This window comes from Oryctolagus cuniculus, chromosome 17 (genome assembly GCF_051225735.1).
Source record: "Oryctolagus cuniculus isolate XC-2025 breed Fujian yellow rabbit chromosome 17, ASM5122573v1, whole genome shotgun sequence".
NCBI lineage: Eukaryota > Metazoa > Chordata > Mammalia > Lagomorpha > Leporidae > Oryctolagus > Oryctolagus cuniculus.
Window position 1 is genome coordinate 4,257,357 of NC_142883.1, and position 27,577 is coordinate 4,284,933.

A 27,577-nucleotide genomic window follows, 5' to 3' on the forward strand; every position below is an offset into this window, starting at 1 on the left:
TGGGCAGGAGGGGACAGGTCACCAAGCTTGGCTCCCGCTGCCCTGCAGAGGTGGGAGGGTGTGGGGTCCCACTTGTGGGTGCGGGAGGGAGCGATGCCTGTCCCTACCCAGTGGAGCAGCTGAGCGGAGAGGCCCAGGACCATTGGTGATGGGGTGGGCTGGACAGAGCCCTCGGCTCCCCCGGGGCCAGCAGGGCCAGCAGGGGTCCCGACACTTCTCGCGTGACTGAGGCCACACTGGCCGCCCTGGGCAGCAGCAGGATTTGAACCGCGGCCCCACATCCGATGACCCCTAGCTAACAGGCCTTCCCGACTCCCACGGTCAGAAAGCACGGGGCTGCTGCTTTGCAGGCCAGCACCAGCTGCGGCCGCCGGCAGACGACAGACCCGGCCCAGGCTCGGAGGATGTGGGCGGAGGTTATCAGAGCAGGCTTCCCGGAGGCGGCAGCCGCACCGAGGGCGGAGGTCCTGGGCTGACAGGGCCGGGTACAGGTCCGTTTGGCCTGAGGTGAGAGCGCCGGGGTGGGGGGCGCTTTTCTTGAGAAGGGTGACCGGTGATGGCAGCTGACAACCGTGAGGTCCCGGGAAGAGACCATCTGCGGGGCTGGGACCTGGCTAGGGGGAGCGAGGAGGGCGGCGACGTCAGCCCGGGGAGCGGGCGGAGGCGGGCGCCGCGGGCCCCGCCCCAGAGGCTTGGCCACGCCTCACCACGCCCCCGATGTACAAACTCCGCCCCGAGGCCCGGCCCCGCCCCAGCACTCCCTGATGCCCAACCCCGCCCCGAGGCCCGGCCCCGCCCCCACTCCAAACCCCGCCCCGCGGCTCGGCCCCGCCCCCTGCGCGCAGGTAGGGAAGAGGCGGGGAGCCGGCGCCCCGCCCCCGAGGAGCCGCCGCCCAGCCTCCGGCCTCGCCGCGCGGAGCTGCGTCCCGGGACTTGGGGCCGCGGGGAGGTGAGCGCGGGGCCGCGGGCGGAGCTGGGCCGCAGGCGCCCTCAGGGTCCCAGGGTCCGGCCCGAGGCTGCCTGCGGCGGCGGTGCGCGGGTGCGCGGCCGCGCGGCCGGGGCGGGTGCCCGCCCTGCGAGCGCCCGGGGCCCACGTGAGCCGGGCCAGAGCCCTGGGCTGGCCTCGGCCGGCGCCGGCGGCGCCGCTGGACCGGGTCTGTCTGCCCCTGGGCTCGGCGCGGGTTAGACGCCTCAGGGGTCCTCGGGCCAGGGGTCACCGCATGTGGGGCACGGCGATTGGGCAGAAGTTTAGAGCCCTGGGAGGAAGAGCGGGCCGCCCGGACAGCACCGGGCAGTCCTGCCTTGCTCCCCCAAGTGCCGGGACCTCGGACCCTTCTCCGCCTTCGCTTTCTCGTGGGGGCGCGCGGGGCCGCCGGGCCCGGGGTGCGTGCGTTGCCTCGGGACGAGGTGAGGCGGGGGCGGGGGTCGGGGAGGCGGCTCCCACCGCGGGGCTGGATCCCGGAGCCCTGACTTCGGACTGCGGGGCTCCTGCAGGGCACGGGTTGGAAGTCAGGGGCCCTTCCGCCATGGCAGAAAGGGCACCCAGGTGGTGAAAGGCGGGCGAAGGCCGTGGGCGGGGCTAGAGGGCGTGCAGGTGCGGTGCGTGGGGAGGGGCTTCGGTGTCCCAAGTGACAGGGCCTGGGGCCCCAGGGGTCCGGCAGCTGCGGGTGAAACGCTATCAAGCCGGTGTCTGTGGGTGTCTGTGGGGCGGGGAGTGAAGCTGGGGGTGTTTCAGAGCAGGGGGTGGGGGGCGGGGGATTTGGGGCAGTGTCAGGAGGACTGAGTGTTGTCGCCACCCGTGTGTGGTGGGCGGAGGCCGGGGGCGCTGCCACGCACCCAGCCGCTGCGCGGGACAGGCCCCCGGGAATTAGCCAGCCTGGGCCGTCACCACCGAGTCGCTCTCCACCTGTTCGTCCTCCCTGCCTGGGTCTCCCCAGTAGTTAGGGGAGGAACTCGGGAATAAACCCGACTGAGCTGGGCATAAGGAGGTGCGAAGGCGGCTGCTGCCCTGGCGAGAGTCCTCCACGGGGCCTGAGCCGTCCGGGTCCCACCAGGCAGCGGGTCCGGGTGCCGTGGAGGAGGGGCTGGAGCAGGGGCCCTGGCCCCGCTCAGCCTGGAGTCCTTGGTCCCAAGGACGGCTTCCTGTGTAGGGCAGCACAGGCAGCCTGGAGCTCAAATATCCCTGGGAGTGGAGGAGGGGCAGGGCTGAGTTCTGCCCCATAGATTCCCTCCCGGCCGGGTGGCCCAGGCCAGTGCGGATGCCTCCTGCCACGTGATCTGGAATTTTCCTCCGATCAGACACGGAGCTATCCTGGTATTTTACACCTTGGAAGCAACATCCGAGCTCCGAGCGGTGTCAGGGCCCCTGACTCCTTGCTGAGGCCCAGCGTGGTACCCGCTGCTGGAGGAGTGAGGCTCCCCCGCCCCTGGCGTTTAGCCGGGCAGAGGTGACAGTGGGAGGACTGTCAGAGCTGCAGTCATTCAAATTGGGCTCTAGGAATGTGCTGTCAGTTTCCTGGGAACCAGGAGGGGGCAGCTACCTCCCGGCCCTCCCTCCCCACTTTCCTACAGGATCTGTTACTCCTGTCCTGTTCTTACTTTAAAAAAAAAAATGCTGTATCTACTTGGAGAGCAGAGTGACAGGGAGAGATGGAGAGAGAGAGCTCTTACGTCTGCTGATTTACTCTCCAAAAGGCTGGAGCTAGGCCAGGCCAGAGCCAGGAGCCAGGAGCTTCATCCGGGTCCCCCACGTGGTGCAGGGTCCCAAGTACTTGGGCCGTCACCCGCTGCTTTCCCAGGTGCATTAGCCCGGAGCGTGATAGGAACTGGAACAGCCGGGACTCGAACCTGTGCTCTGATAAGGGACGCTGGTGTCCCCAGCCCCTGTCCTGTTCACTTCCACACACACACAGCTCCTTGCCTGGGAAGCCTGGTGCGGGAAGAGGGCAGGCGGGGGTCTCTGGATGGCTGGCCGGCTGTGCTGGCGGTGAAAGGCTGGGGTGAGACTCACCTCGCCCGCTGAACAGAGCAGGGTTAGTGGCCTGGCTGCCGCTGTCTTCTCCAGGCACAGGCCGAGCCCTCCGGTCTGCTCAGAGCTGCTGGTTTGCGGCGGTGCCGAGGTTTGAACCCCGGCTGCCGACCCCAAGCCTGCTAGAGAGACCAGACAGTGACTCTTTGCTGGCCTGTTGGTTCCTGAGCCGCAGCTGTGCCTGGTGTAAAAGCCCACACTCCCTCTCCTGCCCGGGAAGGGGGCTTCTGTCCCTGCGGGAGGAGGAACACGCCACACCGCAGGTGCACGGGGGGCCTGGGCCTGGCTGGGGTTCCCTGACCTGCGCTCTGGACGCCACTGCGGCCCTCTGCCAGGGTCCCCATCCTGCTTGTCATGTAAACTCTCCAGGACAAGGTCTGGGTCAGGGCAGCGCGTGCACACACACGTGTACGTGGGCAAGGCCGGCTCCTGTGCCAGTGACTTGGGTGAGCAACCTGGTGTTTCCTTTGGGCCTGCCCCTGGTGCCCCTGGGGAGACCGGCTGGCTCCCAGGCTGTGTCTCCCTCTGCGAGCCCCCCTCCCCCGGGTGTCTGGAGCAGGCCCCAGCGTCCCCGCCGCCCGCGGGAGTTTCCAGGGTGAGCTCACGCATCACATCGGAAGTGGCTCCAGTTTCCCAGCTGAGCCAGGCAGGGGGAGTGGCAGGGCGGCAGCCCGGCTGGCGCAGCAGCGGGCCTGGGACTGGCCACGGCCTCGTCGGCACCGGGAGGGATGGCGGCTTTCCCGGGGCTGCATCTAGGCACCCTGCCTGCGTCTCAGCCGCCGATGGAGGAGAGATGGGCTCTCTCATTACAATCACCCGGGGTCCAGACACGAGTGGGTTGTGATTCAAACACCACTGGACAGCAGTGCCAGCCCCAGGGCTGCCCGACCCCACGGGGAAGGTGGGGGCAGCAGGTGGACAGTGCAGGGGGACAGCCGATCAGGGCCGCTGACCCAGAGCGAGGGGGCTGGTCTCGGGTTCGGGGAGGAGCCCAGAAACAAGTCCCGGCCACAGGGTTTACGGGAGCACGTGCAGTGGGATGCGGGGTGTTTCAGCGGCCTTTTCCTTGGTTTTCCCAGCTGCACAATGGGGCGGCAGTAGTGTGCCAGGGAGGCTGCCGTGGCGGGAGCACGGTGAGGGGAGGTGTCCCTGTCGGAGTGTGGCCGGGGCCCGGGCACAGACTCGGCAATGGCAGAAGCCCCACCTGATGGGCTGTCGCGGGCTGGAGGAGAGCGGGGCGGCCGTGGGGCTGAGATCCTCCGTGCCTTGGTGGCCAGGGGCAGCGAGGGTGGGTTTCCATCCAGGCATAAACTGGGACTCCTGTGCAGGAGGGTTCCCGGGCCGCTGGGCGCGTGACGTGGAGGCTCTGTGTGGGGCAGGGAGGGGCGGAGGGCTCATGGAGGCTGTGGCCCTCCGCTGTGCTCCTGGGGCCGGGAGTAGGTAACCTTCAGAACCCTGGATTTCGTCTCTGCCTCCCGGCTGTGTTCCTGGCCTGTGCAGCAGCCTTGCGGGTGGGCCAGGGAGGGCTTCCTGCCGCAGGTCCCTGGCAGAGGAAGTGCCTTTCCCCCCTCCCCTGGCTCTCCCCAGGCCCTCGTCTCAGTGTGGGGTTGGGGGCAGGACCGGAACTGAAGCTCTGGGCCTGAACCCCGGGGGCTTTCTCAGCCTTGAGTGTCGTGACAGCTGCCTCTCGCCCTCGGTGAGACGGCGTTTGCCAGGCCAGTGTCAGCTGAGAAGTGCTCCCCAAGATAGGTGTGCACACTGTGCTTGGGGGTCCGGTGGGGTTCGGGAGCCCCTGCTCAGCCCCAGCGCTCGGCGCCGCCCCCTCTAGCCTGTCCAGTCCCTGGGTGTCACGAGGCTGCAGGGGGGACATGGCCAGGGCTGGACTGTGAGGCCTTTCGCAGGTGACTTAACCTGTCTGGGCCTCGTGGCCTGGATGCAGAGACCGAGTGAGCGGTGGGGGCCGAGCTCAGCCAGAAGCCGGCTGTGGACCGCATGCCAGGCGCTGCGGGTTCGTCACCTCGTGCCATCTTTGCTGGCTCCCTCGGTGCCAGGGCGTTGCCCGGTGGGCAGCAGAGGAAGCAGGCTCGGTAGTAGTGGTGAGCCCAGTGTCACCGAGGCAGGCGGCTTGGCCAGGTTTGAGTCTAGCTCCCGTTGCTCCGCGAGGCATCGCCTAGCTGCCGGCGGGTGGGCAGGGGCAGCGAGCAGGTGGCTTCGCAAGCCCGGCAGGGCCCATGTCCAAGTACCCTGAAGTGCTGCAGCCACCGGGGCTGGGGCCAGCCTCTTCCCGGGAAGCCGAGAGCCCCAGGGCAAGGTTCTGGGAGATCAGGTTTATTAGCTCCTTAATGAATGTTTACAAGCCCAAAAGTGTTTGCCTGGCTTTCCCTGCCCGCCTGCCAAGGGGCTGCCACAGACAGGAGCAGAGCTGGCCCCAGTGCTCAGCGTGTCGAGGTGAGGCCGGCTTCCTGGGCCTGTGTGTGGCCGGGCAGTGCTGGGCAGGGTGCGTGTGCTTCGTGGGACAGGGTGAGACTTGGTTCCTTAGCTGAGCACGCTTGTGGGGTGAGCCCTGGTGAGGGGTACGAAGCCACTCGGCTTCTCAGACCACAGGGAGGGTTCCAGCACCTTAAGTATAAATAAGCCGACGGCCAGGGACCAAGTGGCCTGCCCGGGATTGCGCGGCGGCTGGGGCTGGGCCCCTCATCTGTCTCCCACACCAGGCAGCGTTTTCATTGGAGCCAGACCGTGGGGGAAAGGGGTGGGAAGTGGGTGAGCTCTCGCTGCAAGCCCAAGACGGAGCTCTCCTATGTACGTGGGGTGGCGGCAGGAAGCCCCCAGTGGAGTGCAGGGGCGCGCACTGCTGCCCACCAGCCCTGAGCAGCGCCGGCCATGGCTGCCTCGGGTCCTGTGAGAACTCAGCTTCTTTCTCCGTTGTCCACCAGTCCTGCAGTTGAGCCTGTAGGCGCTCAGAGCTGCTGCCGCCAGGGGTGTGGAAGGTCCCGTCCCAGGTTCCGCCCCGGTCACCTGCGTCCCGGCTTTGCTGCCAGCTGGACGCCTGTCTCCACCAGCAGCCGCTGGAGTCCACAGGTTCCCAGGGGGGTCCTGAAGGTGCCAGGGTGGGTGGGCCCCAGCACTGTGCCCGGCTGGGGGCCCAGCTGTACTCCCGTGACACCTGCCCCTGTCTGTTGCCAGCTGCAACCTAAGCTTCCAGGACCCCAGGCTCGGGCGCCTGCAGCCCACTTCTGGTGCTTGGAGAGGGGTCCTTCACGTCTCTGCCAACCCCAGGGGCGAGGGGATCTTTAGAAATGGATGGGCAGAGGGGTGGGGGGTCTGCACCGCTCCAGGAACTGGGCCGCTGCCTGGAGGCGCGCAGGCTCACACCCTCAGCCCTGCTTGCCCATGACACCCAAGCCGCCCGAGCTGGGTTGAGGGGAGCCCGGGGTCCGACGGGGAGAAGTTGGCGGGTGGCCAAGCCCCGCAGCTGCCCCTGCCGTCATGTATCATTGGATCTGAGTTTGGAGCAAGACTGGGGAGAGGGAGAAAGAAGGCAAGGCCGTGTGGTCGAGGCGCCTCAGGGGCGCAAACCCTTGGCCCTTCCAGCTGCCAGCGCGAAGCGTGTGTGCCGGTGAGGTGCGCACCCCCGCTCCTGGCCCCTCTGGGGAAGTGGGGGCCGGGAGCTCGCTCCTGGCTGGGTTCTGGGCTGGCAGAGCCGGGTTTCCCACCATGACTGCCCGTGCCCCTCCACCTGCCCTAACGCTGGTGTCCATGGTCACGCGCAGGCAAATCGCCATTCTCTGTGCCCGCTTTCCTCTCCTGACTTCCAAATACCGCCCCACGCGCTCTGCTCCATCCCATGCCCTGTGCGGGGGGCCAGGGCTCCAGGAGCCATCCTCCACGTCCCCGGGTTCCCGCGGTCAGCAGAACTGCGTTGCACAGCGGGCCGGCACGGGCCCAGCTTCCTCTTCGCGACTTTCTAAAAATGCCCCAGTTCCCAGCAGGGCCTTGAGCGGGAGGATGAGTTTCGGTTTCTGGGGCTGCAGCGGCGGCGGCGCCCCCGGCCCTCACCCTGTCATCCTGTGATTCAGCCCAGCCCCTTCTCTCCTCGCTGCCTGCTCCCCGGACGCCCACGGCTGCCAGACGGGCCGGGCTGGAGGTGGCCGGGCCAGGTGGCGGTTTCTTCCCGCCCTCCGCACAGCTGGTTGGGCTCCTTCCCACGGGAGGCCCCGGACTTCCTGGTCACACCCAGCGGTTGGTAGTGGGCCCCCTCTTTCCTCCCGCGAGGGCCCCTCCCAGCCTCCCTCCGGAGAGCTGCTGGTGTGGGAGCCGTTGGCGGCAGGTGGAGAGGGGGAAGGGGACTGGAGCCAGATCCCTGGATACAGGTAGAACCGCGCCTGGGGCAGTTGGGAGGCCAGCGCTGGGTGGGGCGCCCTGTGGCCCCCACCTGGGCTGGCCACAGTGGTCTGTCGTGGGGGTCTCCCCTGGGCCAGCCTTGCTGACCCTGGCTGGAACAGATCCCCTTGGTTGGAGTGCTCAGCCCCACCCTCGGGAAATCCAATTTCCAGGCAGCCTGGCAGTGGTTCTGAGCCTGCTTGGCTGTCGCCTGGCCTAGACCGTCCCATCCACAGTGGGGCAGGGTGGGGTACAGACGCCCCAACCCAGGGGCACCTCGGTGGTCTGGACTCCACCCTCACCTTTTCTCAGGCCCCCACCCCAACCCCCTCCCATGGGCCCTTTGGGAGTCTCCAGCCTGAGCAGGTGGCTGTGGCCCCGCCTCCTGGGGGCGGCCTTCAGACCTCTCACCCCCACCCCCTGGCTGCCTGTGAGGCTGGAGGGAGCAGTGGGTGCCTTTGTGGCCAGCGGGAGGAAGGCTGGGGCCAGGATGTCACAGTTTACTGAGTGGTGAGCAAGTGCTCCTGGGCTGGGTTAGACTGGGCAGGCAGCCCCGGCGCCCTCTTCCGCCTGGCCTGAGCCAGAGGTGCTCCTCCTCTCCTGGGTGTGGGCAGCAGTGGAGCCCAGGGTGGGTCTGCAGGCCCCACACCTGCCACCACCCCCACACACACCGAGCCCTGAGGAAGGGGCTGGCTTCAGGCCTACCCACTTCTGCAACAGCCGGGGGAGGCAGTCTTGGACCGAGACGGGCTGGGGAGAGCGGTGGCTTCCTGGGGTCTGACCGAGACGGGCTGGGGAGAGCGGTGGCTTCCTGGGGTCTGACCGAGACGGGCTGGGGAGAGCGGTGGCTTCCTGGGGTCTGACCGAGGCCTGAGGGTGCAGCTGCTCGCAGGCCGTCACCAGGACTGCTGCCCGTGAAGGTGGTGGGGACGGCTGTCCTGGGCAAATGTGCCCGCTCCCCAGCCCTGCCTCAAACCCTCTGGAGACAGCCCCTCTTTGTGACCCCCAGGATTGCCTGGGGCTGGTCCAGTCCCCCCTGTCCTCTGCCCCTCCCACCAGGAGATTGGCACAAATGCCAAGGCCCCAGCTGGAGTGGTACCGCCTTAGAATGGGGGGGTTGACTGGCAGTTCCTCAGTGCCTAAGGGAGTGCTGATGGCGCCCAAAGACCTGGGGGGTTGGGGGGGCACAGGCTGTGCTAGGGGACCGCACCCAGCATCCCACACCCAGGCTCTGCAGTGGGCTCAGGGGCAGAGCAGGCAGCTCTTCGTAGAGACCTCTGGGGGCTGCTGCTTCCTGGACTGGCTGCAGAATTAGGGGAGACGGCTCCTGTCCAGGAGGACGTGGGGTGAGCAGCCCGGCCACACCCGCTCGCACACCCCAGCCTCCCGGCCTCTAGCCACTGATGGAGGCTTGCCCGATGCCCGGCCCTGTGCTGCCCAAGGTCAGGTGGGGTTCACCCACATGGAGGCAGACCGCAGGTGCCGTGAGAGAGCCAGGGACACAGGGACCGACTCTGGTGATGACAGGCGGGCTTCCCGAAGCAGCCAGGGGGAGCCAGGCGGGGGCAGACCTGCAGTGCTGACTCCGGGCAGCTGTGGTCAGCTCCAGGATCCTGTCTGCCTGGATCGCTGCGCTGCAGTGTGGTCCCGCCCCAGCCATCCTGCAGTGCTGACTCCGGGCAGCTGTGGCCAGCTCCAGGATCCTGTCTGCCTGGATCACTGAGCTGCGGTGTGGTCCCACCCCAGCCTTCCTCTGCCTCCTCCCCCTCCCGCGGCGACAGTTTCCTGGGGCAGTGCCCTCTCCTGCATCCTGGTCCCAAAGGAGGCCGGGCCGGGCAGTTCCCCTGCAGAGGCCTCTGGTGAAGCTGTTGTCTTGGAGCTGTCCCCGGGTGGCATCCTCCAGCGGCTGCCGGGGCTCTGTGGAGCCAGCCGGGCGTCTGCCTGTGGTCTTGGTGGGCCTTGTCGTGCGTGGCTGGGAATGTGGGCCTGGGGCTGGCGTCATGACGTGCTGGGTAAAGCCGCCACCAGTGCTGGTTTGTGTCACGGCTGCTCCACTTCTAATCCAGCTCCTGCTCATGGCCTGGGAAAGCAGCAGAGTGGCCCCGCTACTTGGGCCCCTGCTGCCCACATGGGAGACCTGATTGAAGCTCCTGGCTTCAGCCTGGCCCAGCCCTGGCCGTCTGAGCCATGTGGGGAGTGCGCCAGCAGGCGGAAGATCTCTCTCTCTGTGTATCTCCCTCTCTCTCTGCATAACTCTGCCTTTCCAATAAATAAGTAAATCTTAAAATAGTAAAGAATACTCCCTGCCCTTTGGGACAGATGGAGAAAAGCCAAGGTTGTTAGTCGAGAATTTTTTTTCCTGATTAATTTATTTGAAGGGCACAATTTAGGGAGATTTTCTGCAGGCTCACGCCCAAATGGCCACAACGGCTGCGACTGAGCCAGGCTGGAGCCAAGAACCTGCAACTCCATCTGGGTCTCCCAGGTGGGTGCAGGGGCCAAGCACTGGGGCCGGCTTGCACTGCCTCCCCAGGTGCACCAGCAGGGAGCTGGATCGGAAGTGGAGCAGCCGGGACTCGGTTCGCGTTGCAGGCAGTGCTGTAATCCTGTGTGTCACAGCGTGGGCCCGGTGTAGCCTTCAAGTAGCAGGAATGTCCTGGGCCCGGGGCTTTGCCTCGAGACCAGTCTAAGGCAGCCCCTCCTCACCCAACACCCTGCTCCCGGGGGGCAGGGGGGCTCTGACAACCAAAACCCAGATCCCAGTGTGCAGAGCGTAAATGGCAGAGCCCAGTGGCGTCAGAGGGGTCTGAACTGACCCTAACCCCACGGCAGCCCCGGGCCTCTGATGAGCGCTGGGCCCTCGGCTCAGGCCCCTGGAGAGGGGTTCCAGCCACAGGTGCACCCCAGCTTGAGAGACCTCAAGACCCCTTCCTGGCTGTGTGAGCTTGGGCAGCTGCTGAGCCCCTCTGAGCCTCCGTTCCTTCCAGAGCGAAAGTGGTCGTATCTTGTTCCCTCCAAGGGTGCTGAGGACCCAGCAGGGCGGTGCCGGCAGGGGCCTGAGGCCGGCCTAGTGCAAGACGCTGCAGGCCACACCGCCTCTCTGAGCCCAGCTGCAGGACTTACTAACCCAGCTCACTGACAAGTGGCTCATTTCACATCCCTGACGGATTGTTAACGAAAACCAGACACTTCCTGATCCCTTGAACATTGCCTTAGTTAGGCTGATGGGGGTCCAGGCAAAAAGAAATCCTAATCGGAGGACAGCCAGCGGTTCCTGGATTCTTAAACGCATCCATTAAGTAACATCGAAACAAATGGAAACACGGGGCCATCTGACTGCCCTGTTGGCCCCAACAGTGGTGTTTTTAATTTTTTTTTTAACTAGAGACAGAACTCGGGTCTGCTGGTTTATTCCTCAAATGCCCCTAGTGGGCAGGGTTGGGCTGAGGCCCAGGCCAGGAGCCAGGAGCTCACTCTGGGTGGCAGGGACCCAATGACGTGAGCCATCACTGCTGCCTCCCAGAGTCGGGATTGGAGCTGGGACTTGAACCCAGGCACTCCAGTGTGGGATGGATACAGGACCTGGGGTCTTAGCCATTAAGCCAGCGCCCACCCCAAGAGCCATTGCCCCTGGCTGCCTGGCACCCAGAGGTGCTCAGCTCAACACTACTGGGAGCCCCCCCCCCTTTTTTTAAGATTTATATAGGGGCCTGTGCTGTGATATAGCAGGTAAGGCCACTGCCTGTGGTGCTGGCATCCCATGTGGGCACCAGTTTGAGCCCTAGCTGCTCCATCTCCGATCAAGCTCTCTGCTGTGGTCTGGGAAAACAGTAGAAGATGGCCTGGGTCCTTGGGCCCCTGCACCCACATGGGAGACCTGGAAGAAGCTCCTGGCTCCTGGCTTTGGATAAGCATAGCTCCAGCCATTGAGGCCACTTGGGGAGTGAACCAGAGGATGGAAGACCTCTCTCTCTCTCTACCTATGCCTCTGCCTCTCTCTAACTCTACCTTTTAAAAGAAAGATTTATGTATTTATTTGAAAGGCAGAGTTTTACACACGCACAGAGAGAGAAAGACACATCTTCCATTCATTGGTTCACTCCCCAAATGGTTGCAACAACCGGGGCTGGGCCAGGCCGAAGCCAGGAGCTTCTTCCAGGTCTCCCATGCAGGTGCAGGGGCCCGAGGACTTGAGCCATTCTCCACTGCTTCCCCAGGCGCGTTAGCAGGGAGCTGGATTGGAAGTGGAGCAGCCGGGACTTGAACCTGTGCCCGTGTGGCCTGACAGAGCTGCAGGCCACAGCGCCAGCCCCCCACCAGGAGCCTTTAATCCCTCTCCTTTAGCCTCTCTGATGGGGTGGGATTGTTCCCATTTTGTGGATGGTGAGACTGAGGCTGGGAGATGAGAAGATGCAGGGTGGGCCTGCCCCTCAAGCCTGCCTTTCCTTCCTTACAGGCCGAGAGCCAGGGAGGCTCCTGGTTGACCTGAGCCCGAGTGCTCCGAGCTGAGGCTGCAGCCCAGAGCAGCTGCACCGAGTGGGGAGACAACGCACTCTAACGGCCTCCAGCAGGGCCCAGGAGCAGCACGCCGAGCCCAGGGAGCAGCACGCCGAGCCCAGGAGCAGCACGCCGAGCCCAGATTCTGCGGGTAGGAAGCTGGGTGCCCAGGGCCCGCGGTGCCGGCCGCTTGTTCCCCGTCTGGTTTCCTGATGCCTCCTGTGGGGTTGGCACGCTGGAGGCGTACAGCACTGGATGCGGCAGAGTGGACGGTGGGTGGGGTGGGTCAGTGCCAGGAGCAGTGGGGGCTCAGGGGAGGGGCTGGGATGGAGCCGCCCCTGCCGTGAGGGAGGCCCTGGGGTGGGACAGAGGAGGCCCTGGGGTGGGACAGCCAGGGGAGGGGCTAGGAAGGAGCTGCCCCCTGCCGTGAGGGAGGCCCTGGGGTGGGACAGAGGAGGCCCCGGGGTGGGACGGCCAGGGGAGGCCCTGGGATGGAGCTGCCCCCTGCCGTGAGGGTGGCCCTGGGGTGGGATGGCCAGGGGAGGCCCTGGGATGGAGCTGCCCCTGCCGTGAGGGAGGCCCTGGGGTGGGACAGAGGAGGCCCTGGGGTGGGACTGCCAGGGGAGGGGCTGGGAAGGAGCTGCCCCCTGCCATGAGGGAGGCCCCGGGGTGGGACAGAGGAGGCCCCGAGGTGGGACGCCAGCGCTCCTGCTCCAGCTCCCTTCCCCAGGGCTTCCTGGGGGTGGACCTCACAAGCCACTGTGGCCTTTAGCGCACTCACGGTGGCGCGGTGGTCACCTTCTCCATCTCAGAACCTTTTCCTGACCCGGAGGAGGAGCTGTGCTCCCCTTAATTTTACCCTCGCATCCCCATTACCATCCCCCCGTGGCCCCTCAGAGGGGTGCAGTCCCACAGTAGGGGGAGCAGTGCGGTCACACAGTAGGGGGTCCAGTGTCACAGTAGGGTGCAGGCACACAGTAGGGGGAACAGAGCACTCACGTGGCGGGGGAGTGCAGTCACACAGTAGGGTGCAGGCACACAGTAGGGGGAACAGAGCACTCACGGGGGGGGGGGGTGCAGTGCAGCCACAGTAGGGGGTCCAGTGTGGTCACAGCAGGGGGTCCAATGTCTGAGTCCCTGCAGTGCTGGCATCTGTCCCGTCTGAGTCCCAGCTGCTCCACTTGTAATCCAGTTTCCTGTTAATGTGCCTGGGAGGCAGGAAATACGGCCCAAGTGCCTAGGCCCCTGCATCCATGTGAGAGACCCAGACAAAGCTCTTGGCTTCAGCCAGGTCCAGCCCCTGCCGGGTGGGCCATTTGGGGAGTGAACCAGCGGGTGGAAGGCCTCGCTGTCTCTGTCTCTGCCTCTGTCTCTCTCTCTGTGACTTTCAATACATAAATCTGAAAAGGAAGACAGGTGGCCCCAGCAGCTGCGTAGGAGTGACAGTGGTGGGGTGTTGGAGGCCGGCGTGGTCCCCAGGTGAGAGGAGAGGGAGGCAGAAGGACAGGTGTGGAGGGAATGTGGCTGCTGCGGTGCCCAGCCGCCCACCCCTACATTAACCCCACGCACGCCCCCAGCCTCCGTCTGTGCACCCCCAGGGTCAGCACCCATGTTGGAAGGTGGGTGCGGGGTCCCTGGCCTTGAACAAAGAGGGCGGGGAAGCTCTACCCGTGCCAGGCACCTTGGGAAGTTGAGGAGAGGAAACAGCTGGGGGTTTAGGCAGAGAAGTTCTCAGGGCCCAGCTGGAGGTGAGCTGAACAAGATGACCCTGGTGAGGTCACAGCGGAGTGGCCAAGAGCCCCAGGCAGGTGCCCGCCGTCTCGGCTGTGCGGGGCTGCCAGCAGAGCCGCTGAAATCCGGGGTGCACCTGCCCTCCCCAGCCGCTCTGCTTCCCAAACGCCGTCATGTGATGGTGCTCAAACAGACACACGCGGTGCAGGCAGGGGTGAGGTGTGCGTGCCGACACCAGGTACGAGCCTCAGCGGCCAGACGCATCCTGAACAGCCGGCGGCCAGCAATTACGCCGTGGCGCGTGCCGCTCGGTGAGAGCTTTGCCATCGCTGAGAAAGGCAGAGGGCGTGTGCAGCAGTCGGCAGGGAGAGCGGTCTGGCCACACGCACGCAGGGCCGGGTGTGTGAGCTGTGTGAGTGCACGCGTTGCCTGCAGAAGCAGAGGCGGCCCTGTCTGTGTTCACGGCCTGCCTTGTACTCTTCTGAGCCTCTGTGGGGTTTCTCTTCCCTTTTTTTCTTTTTTTAAATGTTTATTTATTTATTTGAAAGTCAGAGTTACACAGAGAGAGAAGCAGACGTAGAGGTAGAGGTAGAGGTAGAGAGAGAGAGAGGCCGAGAGAGAGGTCTTCCATCCACTGGCTCACTCCCCAATTGGCCACAATGACCTGAGCTGTGCCAACCAGAAGCCAGGATCCAGGAGCTTCTTCCCGGTCTCCTACGTGGGTGCAGGGGCCCAAGGACTTGGGCCATCCTCCACTGCTTTCCTAGGCCATAACAGAGAGCTGGATTGGAAGTGGAACAGCTGGGACTTGAACTGGTGCCCGTATGGGATGCCGGCACTGCAGGCAGCAGCTTTACCCACTGCACCACAGCGCCAGCCCCTCTTTCCTCTCTTTTTAAAAATGGATTTATTTGAAAGACAGAGTGCAGAGACAGAGGGAGAGACACAGAGAGAGAGAGAGAGATCTTCCACCTGCTTGTTCACTTTCCAGTGGCTGCAACAGCCAGGACTGGGCACCAGGAACCCCACCCTGGTCTCCCACAAGTGGGACAGGGGCCCAAGGACTGGGGCCATCTTCCACGGCCGTCCCAGGCGCATTAGCAGGGAGCTTGATCGGAAGCGGAGCAGCCAGGACCTAATGAAACCTGTGCTCCCGTACGGGAGCCGTGGTCGCAGGCTGCAGCTTACCCCGCCATGCCACGGCGCGGGCTGTTGCCAGTTCTTTCTGTGGTGAGCACCGGGTAGCTCTTTGTCGCTGGAACAGCCCCTAGGAGGAGCTGCTAATGCCGGGAGAAGGGTGATTTCGGCTCCTGGTTGTGGAGGCTCGTAGTCTGAGACAGGGTTATACATGGGGTCTGGGGTCTGGGGACTGTGGTCTGGTGAGGATGGTGAGGGTGGCACACACAGGCAGGCTCACGCAGGGGGCCAGGGAGCAGAGGCCAAGCCAGCTGGGACCCTCCTCGTATAACCAGCACCCCCGTGAGAATGGCCTCAGGCCCGCCCCCGTGAGCTCAGGACTCCCCGCCACCCTCCTTTCCGAGACACCGAGGATGCCAGACCATCCAGCACTTCCTTGACGTGTTAGTTTTTAGATTTTAAAATGTTTTAAGTTCATTTTATTTGAAAGACACAGAGACAGACAGATCGCCGTTTGCTGGTTCACTTTCCAAATGCCCACAACAGCTGGCGCTGGGCCAGGCCGAAGCTGGGAGCCAGGAACCCCCGCTGGGTCTCCCACGTCGGGGGCAGGAGTCACACGGCTTGCGCCATCACCCGCTGCCCGCGGGGTGCGCACTGACAGGAAGCTGAGCCAGGCACTGTGGGACGCCACTGTTCCAGCCGCTGCACCAAAGTCACTTCTGTTAAAATACTTTCCCAGGGGCCGGCGGTGTGGCGCAGCGGGTTAATGCCCTGGCCTGAGGTGCCAGCATCCCATATGGGCACTGGTTCTAGTCCCGGCTGCTCCTCTTCCATCTGGCTCTCTGCTATGGCCTGGGAAAGCAGTAGAGGATGACCTAAGTCCCTAGGTCCCTGCACCCACGTGGGAGACCCGGAAGAAGCTCCTGGCTCCTGGCTTCAGATCAGCTCAGTTCTGGCCATTGCAGCCATTTGGGGAGTGAACCAGCCAATGGAAGACCTTTCTCTCTCTCTCTCTCTCTCTCTCTCTCTACCTCTCTCCGTAACTCTTTCAAATAAATAAAATAAATCTTTAAACAAAAATCCTTTCCCACTGTGGAGAGAGAAAAGCCGCAGGTAGGTGGCAGTTCCACATATCTTTGAAAAAGGAGCTGGGCGGCCCCGGGACAGGACCAGCTTCCTGGATTTCTCTCCTCCCTGGAAGTTGGGCGGAGCCACTGCTCCCTGCATAGCCTGGCCACTGCGAGCTGTAGAAGGCGCCTGCCCAGCCAAGCCCTGGGCACCTGCTCAGTGGCTCAGGGCACCTGCCCGTCCTGGAGCCTTCTCCTCGTCCTCCCCCAAACTCTGCCCCTGCCCCTGTGGCCCTGGGGCTGCCCTGCCCTGACCAAGTGGCCAGGTCACTCAAGCTCTGAATTCCTCAGCTTCATGCTTTTTTTTTTTTTAAATAAGCATATTCATTGTTTTTTTATCTCTTTAAAGGTAATTTTGTTAGATCATATTTTTTAAAAAAAAAGATTTATTTATCTGAAAGGCAAAGTTACTGAGATGGAGGGAAGGAGAGAGAGAGAGAGAGAGATCTTCCATCTGAGGGTTCACTCTCCAAGTGGCTGCCATGGCCGGAAGTGGGGCAGCCAGGACTTAGGCCAGCCCCATGTGGGAGGCCGGCATTGTAGGCAGCAGCTTTACCCACCATACCACAATGCTAGCCCCCTTTTTAAAAAAATTTTTTTTAATTAATTTATTTATTTGAAGGCAAAGTTACAGAGAGAGGAGAGACAGATCTTACATGCACTGGTTCGCTTCCCAGATGGCTGCGATGGCCAGTGCTGGACCAAGCCAAAGCCAGGAGCCCGGAGGTTCATCCAGGTCTCCCACATGGGTACAGGGGCTCAAGCACTTGGGCCATCTGTTGCTGCCTTCCCAGGCACATTAGCAGGGAGCTGGATTGCAAATGGAGCAGCCAGGACCCAACTCAGCACCTGTATGGGATGCCAGTGTCACAGGCAGCAGCTTCACCCACTGTGCCACAATGCTGGCCACTTTGTGTGCCTTTGGAGGTTTGGTTCTTTTTTTTTTTTTTTTTTTTTTTTTTTTTAGGATTTATTTATTTATTTGAAAGAGTTACACAGGGAGAGGAGGAGAGGCAGAGAGAGAGAGAGGTCTTCCATCACTGGTTCACTCCCCAAATGGCCACAACGGCTGGAGCTGCACCAATCCAAAGCCAGGAGCCAGGAGCCTCTTCCCACGCAGGTGCAGGGGCCCAAGGACCTGGGTCATCTTCTACTGCTTTCCAAGGCCATAGCAGGGAGCTGGATTGGAAGTGGAGCAGCTGGGACTTGAACAGGCGCCCATATGGGATGTGGCACTGCAGGTGGCGGCTTTACCCGCTATGCCACAGCGCCGGCCCCGGAGGTTTGGTTCTTGCCTGAAGCAGAGACCAGAGGTGGCAGGAGTGGGTGGGAGGTTGAGGGCCTCCCAGACTATGCAAATGAAGGGCAGGTGGCCTGGGCTTTGTGTCAGAGTTCGGTTTGAAGCAGCTTTAGACAGGTTTGTTCTCGGACGGGGCTGCCCACCCTGCCACAAGTCACCCACCACCCGTGGGGTCGTGCCACCTCTCCCTGTCTCATTCCAGCCCCCTGCCCAGCATGGCATCTGCTGATGAGAATGGCGGGAGACTCTCCTCCGTGTCCAGCAGCCGCCTGCAAAGCCGGAAGCCGCCTAACCTGTCCATCACCATCCCACCGCCCGAGACGCAGCCCCCGGGGGAGCAGGACAGCATGCTGCCGGAGGTGAGGGCCCGGCCTGGGGGTCTGCTGCCCCGCCACGGGCCACAGGTGTGCCCAGACGACGCCCCTCGGGTGGTTTCACTTCCCCCAGAGCCACTGCTCGGAAAGCTCACACCTCCCCCTCCCCCTTCCTGGTCTGCAGTGGGCCCCTGAACTCAGGCTGGGTGGCAGGTGGTACTGTCCTCCACCTGGCGCTGGCCGTTTCCTGTTCGCTGCCCAGGCTCACTGCCTCGTCTGAGGGCTGGGCTGTCACCCAGAGGCTGCCCATGCAGCGCCCACTTCCCTGGGGAGGCCGAGAAGTGTCAGAGCATCCCCGCTTCCAGCCCGCAGGACCGACTGGGGCCGCATAAAGAGCTCATTGAACACACAAAGGGGAGCTGTGTGCGCCGGCCGCCCGCCCAGGCACCGCCCGCCCAGGCACCGAAGCAGGCCGGGCGGGCGCGGGCGGGGAGCTGGAAACCTCGGGAAGGGGCCGATTAGAACGTGGACTGACAGTCTCTTCCCAGCAGGGGCTGAGGCAGAGGCAGCCTGCGGTGTGGGCCCCGCACATCGCCGCCCTCTCTTTCCCTTGTGCCCGCAGAGGCCCAAGAACCCAGCCTACCTGAAGAGCATCAGCCTCCAGGAGCCGCGGGGCCGATGGCAGGAGGGCGCGGAGAAGCGGCCCGGCTTCCGCCGCCAGGCCTCCCTGTCCCAGAGCATCCGCAAGTGAGCGCCCCGAGGCCCGGCCCTGCCCCGGCCAGGCCCCTGCAGAGAGCCGAGAGCGGGCGGGCGGGCGTCGGGTCCCCCTGCCCAGCGCAGCAATGGTGGAGGCGGAGAGAGCTCCAGGGGCCGGGCCCTCCCAGCCGGCACCCCGGGTCCTTGGGTTCCATGGGGGCTGGAAGGCTGATCTGCTCCCCACCTGTGCCGTGGGCATCACCTCCCCGCACGCACGCTCGGTGCACACGCGCCGTCACCCTCACACACGCCCACCTCCTCTGCTCCCGCAGGGGCACGGCCCAGTGGTTCGGGGTGAGCGGCGACTGGGAGGGCAAGCGGCAGCACTGGCAGCACCGCAGCCTGCACCACTGCAGCGTGCGCTACGGCCGCCTCAAGGCCTCCTGCCAGAGGGAGCTGGAGCTGCCCAGCCAGGAGGTGCCGTCCTTCCAGGGCACCGAGTCCCCCAAACCCTGCAAGCTGCCCAAGGTGGGCTCCAGGAGGCGCGCGCCGGCCCGGGGGTGGGGTGGGGGCGGCTTCCCCGGGGGGGCTCTGCTCACCGCTTCCGTCCCGTCCAGATCGTGGATCCACTGGCCCGCGGCCGGGCCTTCCGCCACCCGGACGAGGTGGACCGGGCCCACGCGCCGCACCCGCCGCTCACGCCCGGGGTGCTGTCCCTCACCTCCTTCAGCAGTGTGCGCTCCGGCCTCTCCCACCTGCCCCGGCGCAAGAGGATGTCTGTGGCCCACATGAGCTTCCAGGCCGCTGCCGCCCTGCTCAAAGTGAGCCCCTGGCCCAGGCTGCTTGCTCGCCCAGAGCACGTGCCGGGACCCCGAAGCCCAGCGCCAGTTCCCTCGGGAGTCCTCCCCTGCCTCTCGCTCTGCAGGGGCTCCCGAGCTGGGGGGTGGCGAGTGGGCGTGCGCTGGCCACTCACGCCCCTGTGGACGCTGGCACGGGCGGTGGGGGTGGGATGGGGGGAGGGAGGGCTGCGGGGCCAGAGGTGCAGGTGTCAGCCGTCCGAGCAGGAAAGGTGTGGGGCTGAGCCGAGAAAAACGAGGCAGGTGCACCAGGACGGGCAGGCGTCCTCAGCAGAGGGAGTGGCCTGTGCAGAGCCCGGAGGTGGAGAGCAGGAGCAGGGGGCTTCCGTGGGGGCTGGAGGTGGGGTCTGCTGTGCCGTGCCGGGAAATTGGACAGGAGGACGTGGCTGGAGCCTCGGCAGCGAGGGTGTGGAATCCTGTGCTGCTCTGAGCGCTGGGCCAGCTGCCCACACCAGAGGGCTGGGAGGTTGCCAGGGAAGACCTGACCCCAGGCCGTGGTGAAAGCCCACGTCCTGGCCTCTCTCCACCCCCCACCCCGGGGGCTGCCTCTCCCTGGGCAGATCTTAGACATCGCATGAGTCCTTTGGTGCTGGAGGGCTGGGGACCTGGTGCTGGACCCCAGTCCTGATGCCCGTGCCCCCGCCCCTGCACAGGGGCGCTCGGTGCTGGAAGCCACGGGCCAGCGCTGCCGGGTGGTCAAGCGCAGCTTTGCTTACCCCAGCTCCCTGGAAGAGGACGCGGTCGATGGGGCAGACACCTTCGACTCCTCGTTTTTTAGTAAGGCAAGCATGGGGTGTGGGCCCTCAGGGACCCGGGCGGGGGGCGGGCGTTGGCCTTGATCGTGTTCTGCCGGGTCCCAGGAGACACAGAGACTCGTGGGCGGGATGGGTGTTCCCTGCGTGGAGCTGCCGCGACCCAGTGCGTGAGGACCTAGGCTGGGGATGGCCCCTGCTAGGAAGTCTCCCCGCCCAGGGCTGACGGGGGCCAGTCTCTGTGACAGTGAAATCCTGACGCCGCGTCTCTCGTGTCCCCCACCCAGGAAGAGATGAGCTCCATGCCCGATGATGTGTTCGAGTCTCCCCCTCTCTCTGCCAACTACTTCCGCGCCGGCCCTCGCTCGGCCTCCCCGGTGTCCCCGGAGAGGGTGCAGATCCCTCTGTGAGTGCTGGGCTGGCTCCCCCGCCGCCCCCCCACCCCGTTATCTCAGCCCAGCCCCCACGCTTGCCAGGGCCAGTGCACCAGCTGCTGCCTGGCTGAGAGCCGCTGTCCCCCCCAGGAAGGAGTACGGCCGAGCCCAGGGCCCCGTGACCAAGCGGGGCCGGCGCATCGCGTCCACGGTGAAGCACTTTGCCTTCGACCGGAAGAAGCGGCACTACGGGCTGGGCGTGGTGGGCAACTGGCTGAACCGCAGCTACCGGCGCAGCATCAGCAGCACCGTGCAGCGGCAGCTGGAGAGCTTCGACAGCCACCGGTGAGGACAGAGGGACCCCGGGGACCAGAGCCTCCGCTTCCCCGGGCCTCCCGCACCGCCCCCTTGCTCAGCCGGCCCTTTGAGCCTCTCCTGGGTCAGGGGGTCAGTGACAAGCACACAGGTGAGCCCTGTCCGTGGGCGCACGCGTGTGATCCGGGAACGGCCTCGGGAGCACGCGTGTGATCCGGGAACGGCCTCGGGAACACGCGTGTGATCCGGGACCGGCCTCGGGAACACGCGTGTGATCCGGGAACGGCCTCGGGAACACGCGTGTGATCCGGGACCGGCCTCGGGAACACGCGTGTGATCCGGGAACGGCCTCGGGAACACGCGTGTGATCCGGGAACGGCCTCGGGAACACGCGTGTGATCCGGGAACGGCCTCGGGAACACGCGTGTGATCCGGGAACGGCCTCGGGAACACGCGTGTGATCCGGGAACGGCCTCGGGAACACGCGTGTGATCCGGGAACGGCCTCGGGCGCTTGCTGCCTCTTTCCCTCCTGCTTCTGCGCCTGCGTCCCCGGCCACACTCCCAGGTGGCAGTCACCAGCAAAGCACGGAGCGCCACCATGTGCAGGCCCCAGGAGAAGGGAGCAGGGCCACAGAGTGCGTCAGGGACAGGCTGGGGCAGTGAGGGGCGGGCATTTGGCCCAGCAGCTGAAAGGCCAGTGGAGTGGCCACAGCAGTGTGTGGGTTCAAGTCCCAGCTTCACTCCCGATTCCAGCTTCCTGCTAAGGTGTACCCGAGGAGTAGCAGGCAGTGGGTCTCTGGGAGACGGGTTGGGTTCCTGGCTCCTGGCTTTGTCTTGGCCCAGCCCCGGCTGTCGTGGGCATTTGAGGAGTGACCCAGTGGATGGGCGCTGGCTCTCTGCTTCTAAAACATGTAAACAACTAGATAAAAGTGTTTGAAAAGCTGGGACCACCACAACGGAGCGGCCGCACGACTGGGGAGGGGTGAGTCCCACAGTGGGCGGCCACTCTGTGGATGCTGGATCCCAAATCCCAAAAAGCTCAAGCAATGATGGGCGTCCGAGCGACCGGACACGGGCTGGGTGATCAGGGAGAGCAGACGTCAGCTGGGCGAGGGGCAGTGGGAAAGGTGCCCCCGGCGCGGGCCGGTGCCCTGGCGCGGTCCAGGGGCTGCAAGCGCACAGGAGGGCAACGAGGCCAGAGACGCGAGCGAACACAGCCAGGCCGGGCAGCCCGCGAGAGGGAGCTGACGTGGGCCTGCATCCCCAGGCAGGAGGGAGCCGCCGGGGGTTTAAACAGGGAGCGGGGTGCACCAAGGGGCCTCTCTGCGTTGTTCCGGGGAAAGATGAGTTGTGTGAGAGCGGGAGCCGGGGCAGGACCTCAGTGCTGCCCGCCGGCCCTGTCCGCAGGCCCTACTTCACCTACTGGCTGACCTTCGTCCACATCATCATCACGCTGCTGGTGATCTGCACCTACGGCACCGCGCCCATTGGCTTCGCGCAGCACGTCACCACCCAGCTGGTGAGCGGGGCTCCCCCTCCCTGGGGGGGGATCCCAGCCTCCCCCAAGGGGCTTCAGTGCTATGGGTGCCGAATCTCTCCTGTGGCAACAACCTGGGCCCAGGCAGGAGGTGCTGGGGGCTTGGTCCCTGCCCGAGTGCCCCTGTCCTGCCCGGGGCCTGTGCCTGGCTGACACCGCCCCTCGCCCCGCCCACGTGCAGGTGCTTCGTAACAAAGGTGTGTACGAGAGCGTCAAGTACATCCAGCAGGAGAACTTCTGGATCGGCCCCAGCTCGGTGAGGGCGGGCGGGGAGGGGAGCTGGGGGGGGCTCATCTGAGACCCCCCCAGCTCGGTGAGGGCGGGCGGGGAGGGGAGCTGGGGGGGGCTCATCTGAGACCCCCCCAGCTCGGTGAGGGCAGGCGGGGAGGGGAGCTGGGGGGGCTCATCTGAGACCGGAGTGGTCCCCAGCCGGGCCAGTCAGCAGGGGGGCGGAGGTGGGGAGAGGACCCCTCCCCACTCTGGGGCCGGAGCTCACCCCCGCCCCCCCCAGATCGACCTGATCCACCTGGGGGCCAAGTTCTCGCCGTGCATCCGGAAGGACCAGCAGATCGAGCGGCTGGTGCGGCGGGAGCGAGACCTGGAGCGGGACTCGGGCTGCTGCGTCCAGAACGACCACTCGGGCTGCATCCAGACCCTGCGCAAGGACTGCTCGGTGCGCCGGGCCCTCTCACCCGGGCTCCCCAGCCGGGCACCCAGCTGGGGTCTCAGTGGGAAGAGGCCCTGTGCTGGAGGGTCCCGTGCCCGCTCCAGCAAGGGTGACATCACCATCCCCCTTCCAGGAGACTTTGGCCACTTTTATCAAGTGGCAGGAAGACACAGGGCCCCCCCTGGACAAGTCTGACCTGGGCCAGAAGCGGACGTCAGGGGCTGTGTGCCACCAGGACCCCAGGTAGGGGCTCGTGCGGCCCCGCCCGTCAGTGGCAGGTGGGTGCGACCCTGGGGGTGCCACGGCCCCTCACTTTGCCCAGTCTGGCCTCTGCCTCCCAGGACCTGCGAGGAACCGGCCTCCAGCGGTGCCCACATCTGGCCTGACGATATCACCAAGTGGCCGGTGAGGGGGCACCCCTGGGCAGAGAGAGGTCCGAGAAGGGCAGAGGTGGGGAGCTGTCCCGCCCTCCGGGCCCCCACTCCCGTCGGCGTTGCCCCTCTGCAGATCTGCACGGAGCAGGCCGAGAGCAACCACACGAGCTTCCCGCACATGGACTGTGAGATCAAGGGCCGCCCCTGCTGCATCGGCACCAAGGGCAGGTGAGCCGGCGGTGCCCCTCGCCAGGGCCACGCTTCCCGTGCTGCCGCACCCCGTCCTGCGCCGAGCCAGTACCCTCCGACGCTGCTCCCCGGTGCCCCACGGGGGCAGCCCACAGCATGAGGGAGAGGGCGGGGGGCCTCCGGGCTGAGGTCTCTGCCAGCGACGCCTGCTGGTCCCGCACGGAGCTGCGGGCGAGGTGACGCGATGTGCCCTCGCCGCCTGTCCCCCAGCTGCGAGATCACCACGCGGGAGTACTGTGAATTCATGCAGGGCTACTTCCACGAAGAAGCAACGCTCTGCTCGCAGGTGAGGCGAGGCGGCAGGGAACGGCCGGGGCTCCCGCGTTCCCTGCAGCCCGCGGGCCTGACCGCCACGCCGGCCCACCAGGTGCACTGCCTGAACAAGGTGTGCGGGCTGCTGCCGTTCCTCAACCCCGAGGTCCCGGATCAGTTCTACCGGCTCTGGCTGTCTCTGTTCCTGCATGCTGGGTGAGAGGCCCCGGGACGGCTGCCCACCCGCACCCCAGAGGCAGGCCCCCTGCCGGCCCCCAGAGACCCCAGAGACACGGCCCCCACCTGCCAGCCCCCAGTGCCCCCAGAGACAGGCCCCCTGCCGGCCCCCAGTGCCCCCAGAGACAGGCCCCCATCTGCCGGCCCCCAGTGCCCCCAGAGACACAGCCCCCTTGCCGGCCCCCAGTACCCCCAGAGACAGGCCCCCCTGCCAGCCCCCAGTGCCCCCAGAGACACAGCCCTACTGCCGGCCCCCAGTGCCCCCAGAGACAGGCCCCCCTGCCAGCCCCCAGAGACAGGCCCCCAGTGCCCCCAGAGACACAGCCCCCCTGCCGGCCCCCAGTGCCCCCAGAGACAGGCGCCCCTGCCGGCCCCCAGTGCCCCCAGAGGCAGGCCCCCTGCCAGCCCCCAGTGCCCCCAGAGACAGGCCCCCTGCCAGCCCCCAGTGACCCCAGAGACAGGCCCCCTGCCAGCCCCCAGTGCCCCCAGAGACAGGCCCCCAGTGACCCCAGAAACAGGCACCCTGCCGGCCCCCAGTGCCCCCAGAGACAGGCCCCCTGCCAGCCCCCAGAGACAGGCCCCCTGCCAGCCCCCAGTGACCCCAGAGACAGGGCCCCACCTGCCAGCCCCCAGTGACCCCAGAGACAGGCCCCCCCTGCTGGCCCCCAGTGCCCCCAGAGACAGGGCCCCCCTGCCAGCCCCCAGTGACCCCAGAGACAGGCCCCCACCTGCCAGCCCCCAGTGACCCCAGAGACAGGCCCCCTGCCAGCCCCCAGTGCCCCCAGAGAAGGCCCCCAGTGACCCCAGAAACAGGCACCCTGCCAGCCCCCAGTGACCCCAGAGACAGGCCCCCTGCCAGCCCCCAGTGCCCCCAGAGGCAGGCCTCCCCTGCCAGCCCCCAGTGACCCCAGAGACAGGCCCCCTGCCAGCCCCCAGAGACAGGCCCCCTGCCGGCCCCCAGAGACAGGCCCCCAGTGCCCCCAGAGACACAGCCCCCCGTTGGCCCCCAGAGATAGGCCCCCTGCCGGCCCCCAGTGCCCCCAGAGACAGGCCCCCCCTGCCGGCCCCCAGAGACACAGCCCCCCTGCCGGCCCCCAGTGCCCCCAGAGACACAGCCCCCCTGCCGGCCCCCAGTGCCCCCAGAGACAGGCCCCCCCTGCCGGCCCCCAGAGACAGGCCCCCAGTGCCCCCAGAGACACAGCCCCCCTGCCGGCCCCCAGTGCCCCCAGAGACAGGCCCCCCTGCTGGCCCCCAGTGCCCCCAGAGACAGGCCCCCCCTGCCGGCCCCCAGAGACAGGCCCCCACCTGCCAGCCCCCAGAGACAGCCCCCCCCCCGCCAGCCCCCAGTGCCCCTGGCGGCCGTGGGCAGGTGTGGGAGGGCCGGTGCCTGCTGTGCTGCCCCCAGCGTGGTGCACTGCCTCGTGTCTGTGGTCTTCCAAATGACCATCCTGCGGGACCTGGAGAAGCTGGCCGGCTGGCACCGCATCTCCCTCATCTTCATCCTCAGTGGCATCACGGGCAACCTCGCCAGCGCCATCTTCCTCCCGTACCGGGCAGAGGTAGGGACGTGGGGACGGGACCCTCCGGGCCCAAAGCCCTGGTGCTCCCTGCCCCTGCCCACCCCCAGGTCTGGCAGGAGGACCCAGGGCCCCTCCCATACCAGGCTCAGCAGCAGGTGGACGGCTAAGCTCGGGGCTTAGCGCCCAGACCCTAATCCCGGCCATGGTGGCACTCTTGAGTCAACTGAGGTCCCGCCCCCTGCCTGCTCAGATGTCACCTCCCGGGAGGCCTTGTGCGCCGCTTCGGCGCTCCGTGACCCTGCCTGAGACCGTGCCATCTGTCTGTGGGATTGGCGTCTCCAGGCTGAGCCGTGTGACACTGCCACGACTCACCTTAACCCCTCATGGGCGTGCCCTCCCGCCGCATGCTCCCCGGAGCAGGCCTGTCTGTCCAGCAAGCCGCATGGGGCGCGGCCACAGCCGGCCAGCGGCGCCCCGAGAGGGCTGCGGGCTGCTGCTGGCTTTGGGCCGGCAGCTCGCGCTGAGCCCAGCCCCTGAGCCTCGGGGTGCCCGGCTGCGCCCCGCCCCGTCTCCCCAGGTCGGCCCGGCCGGCTCGCAGTTCGGCCTGCTCGCCTGCCTCTTCGTGGAGCTGTTCCAGAGCTGGCAGCTGCTGGAGCGGCCCTGGAAGGCCTTCCTGAACCTGGCGGCCGTGGTGCTCTTCCTGTTCGTGTGCGGCCTGCTGCCCTGGATCGACAACATCGCGCACATCTTCGGCTTCCTCAGCGGCCTGCTGCTGGCTTTCGCCTTCCTGCCCTACATCACCTTCGGCACGAGCGACAAGTACCGCAAGCGCGCCCTCATCCTGGTGTCGCTGCTGGTCTTCGCCGGCCTGTTCTCCTCGCTGGTCCTCTGGCTCTACATCTACCCCATCAACTGGCCCTGGATCGAGTACCTCACCTGCTTCCCCTTCACCGGCCGCTTCTGCGAGAAGTACGAGCTGGACCAGGTGCTGCACTGACCGCCCCCCCCAGGGCCGGGCCAGCGTCGACAAGGGCGGGCTCCCTGGAACTCCTGGGCCACGCTGGGGACACTCAGGGCACCTGCTTCTCCCGGGCCTGGGTCCCAGGCTCCGACGTCGCCCCTCTCTGTGGGGCCCTCCTCTGGGGAGTGGGTTTTTTCCTCTTCCCGGCGTCCTCAGCGGCCGCCTCTGCCAGTGCCTTCTCCCGGCTGTCAGCGTGAGTGGCCGTCGCTAGGGACCCAGCCACCCCGCAGCTGCTCCCAGAACGGGGGTCCCCACCATGGCGCCCATTCCTCTTCTCCCTTCTCTGCCCTGGGAGCCCAGCCTGCCTTCCCCTGTGGCCTTGCGAGCTTGTCCGCGCAGGCTCCCGGGTGGTCAGAGGAAGAGCAGAGACCTCCAGGCTGGGGCACCAGGAGTGTCGGCTCGTTTTTGGCAAATGGACAACGGGGGCCCCGCCTCACCCTCCTGGCCCCGTTCAGCAGAGTTCTGCCTCAGGGATTGTCTCCAGTGTTGGGGCCTCCCCCACCCCCACCCCCACGCTCACGGCCTCCCTCCCGCCCAGGTGGGGGCCGCCTCAGGACCTGCTCCCGCTGGGGCGCCTGAGACCCGATCAGGCCTGTTTATTTTTACCAGTTTCTATCATGGTCTTAATTTTTAAAAGTAATGCTAACTAGGCCGGCGCCGTGGCTCAATAGGCTAATCCTCCATCTTGCGGCGCCGGCACACTGGGTTCTAGTCCCGGTTGGGGCGCCGGATTCTGTCCCGGTTGCCCCTCTTCCAGGCCAGCTCTCTGCTATGGCCAGGGAGTGCAGTGGAGGATGGCCCAGGTGCTTGGGCCCTGCACCCCATGGGAGACCAGGAAAAGCACCTGTCTCCTGGCTCCTGCCAGGATCAGCGCGGTGCGCCGGCTGCAGCGGCGGCCATTGGAGGGTGAACCAACGGCAAAGGAAGACCTTTCTCTCTGTCTCTCTCTCTCACTGTCCACTCTGCCTGTCAAAAAAAAAAAAAAAAAAAAAAAAAAGTAATGCTAACTTTGTATGGATGACGTCTCCGATGTATTAAATGGTCTTTACAGAAGTCGTGACTTTTAAGCCCAGTCCTCAGGGAGAAGAAAGCTGGGGACTTCCGGGGGTGAGAGGGCCCACGGGACCCGTGACCGTGTGGGCGTGCTCGGAGCCTGCCCGGCATCAGAAGCCAGGCCGGGGGACAGCTGCGCTGGCTTCACTCC

General features: G+C 65.8%; 1 protein-coding gene across 10 annotated transcripts; it reads left to right on the plus strand.

The window, feature by feature from the left end:
• Positions 1 to 819: 819 nt before the first annotated feature.
• RHBDF2 (rhomboid 5 homolog 2) lies at positions 820 to 27,426 on the plus strand. 10 transcript variants are annotated; one of them, XM_070060264.2, is made up of 19 exons: positions 820 to 949; positions 11,868 to 12,059; positions 17,409 to 17,565; positions 18,143 to 18,267; positions 18,549 to 18,744; positions 18,834 to 19,037; positions 19,727 to 19,855; positions 20,113 to 20,231; positions 20,350 to 20,544; positions 21,924 to 22,035; positions 22,235 to 22,309; positions 22,565 to 22,726; positions 22,854 to 22,963; positions 23,062 to 23,125; positions 23,228 to 23,322; positions 23,554 to 23,629; positions 23,711 to 23,811; positions 25,238 to 25,391; positions 25,930 to 27,426. In XM_070060264.2, the coding sequence occupies exons 3-19, from the start codon at positions 17,422 to 17,424 to the stop codon at positions 26,347 to 26,349; spliced, it is 2,481 nt and encodes an 826-aa protein (XP_069916365.1). In that variant the 5' UTR covers positions 820 to 949; positions 11,868 to 12,059; positions 17,409 to 17,421; the 3' UTR covers positions 26,350 to 27,426. The 10 variants fall into 10 exon arrangements, with proteins under 10 accessions (XP_069916365.1, XP_069916366.1, XP_069916360.2 ...); XM_070060265.2 differs by having other exon boundaries at positions 25,340 to 25,391; XM_070060259.2 differs by having other exon boundaries at positions 23,610 to 23,629.
• Positions 27,427 to 27,577: the final 151 nt, after the last annotated feature.

What these genes read in the sequence shown, in the direction of transcription:
- RHBDF2 (XM_070060259.2), top strand. Translation starts at nt 17,422, where the DNA reads ATGGCATCTGCTGATGAGAATGGCGGGAGACTCTCCTCCGTGTCCAGC. An exon ending in TGCATCGGCACCAAGGGCAG is followed by an intron (nt 23,323 to 23,609) that starts GTGAGCCGGCGG and finishes ACTTCCACGAAG; the next exon opens with AAGCAACGCTCTGCTCGCAG. An exon ending in AAGCAACGCTCTGCTCGCAG is followed by an intron (nt 23,630 to 23,710) that starts GTGAGGCGAGGC and finishes CCGGCCCACCAG; the next exon opens with GTGCACTGCCTGAACAAGGT.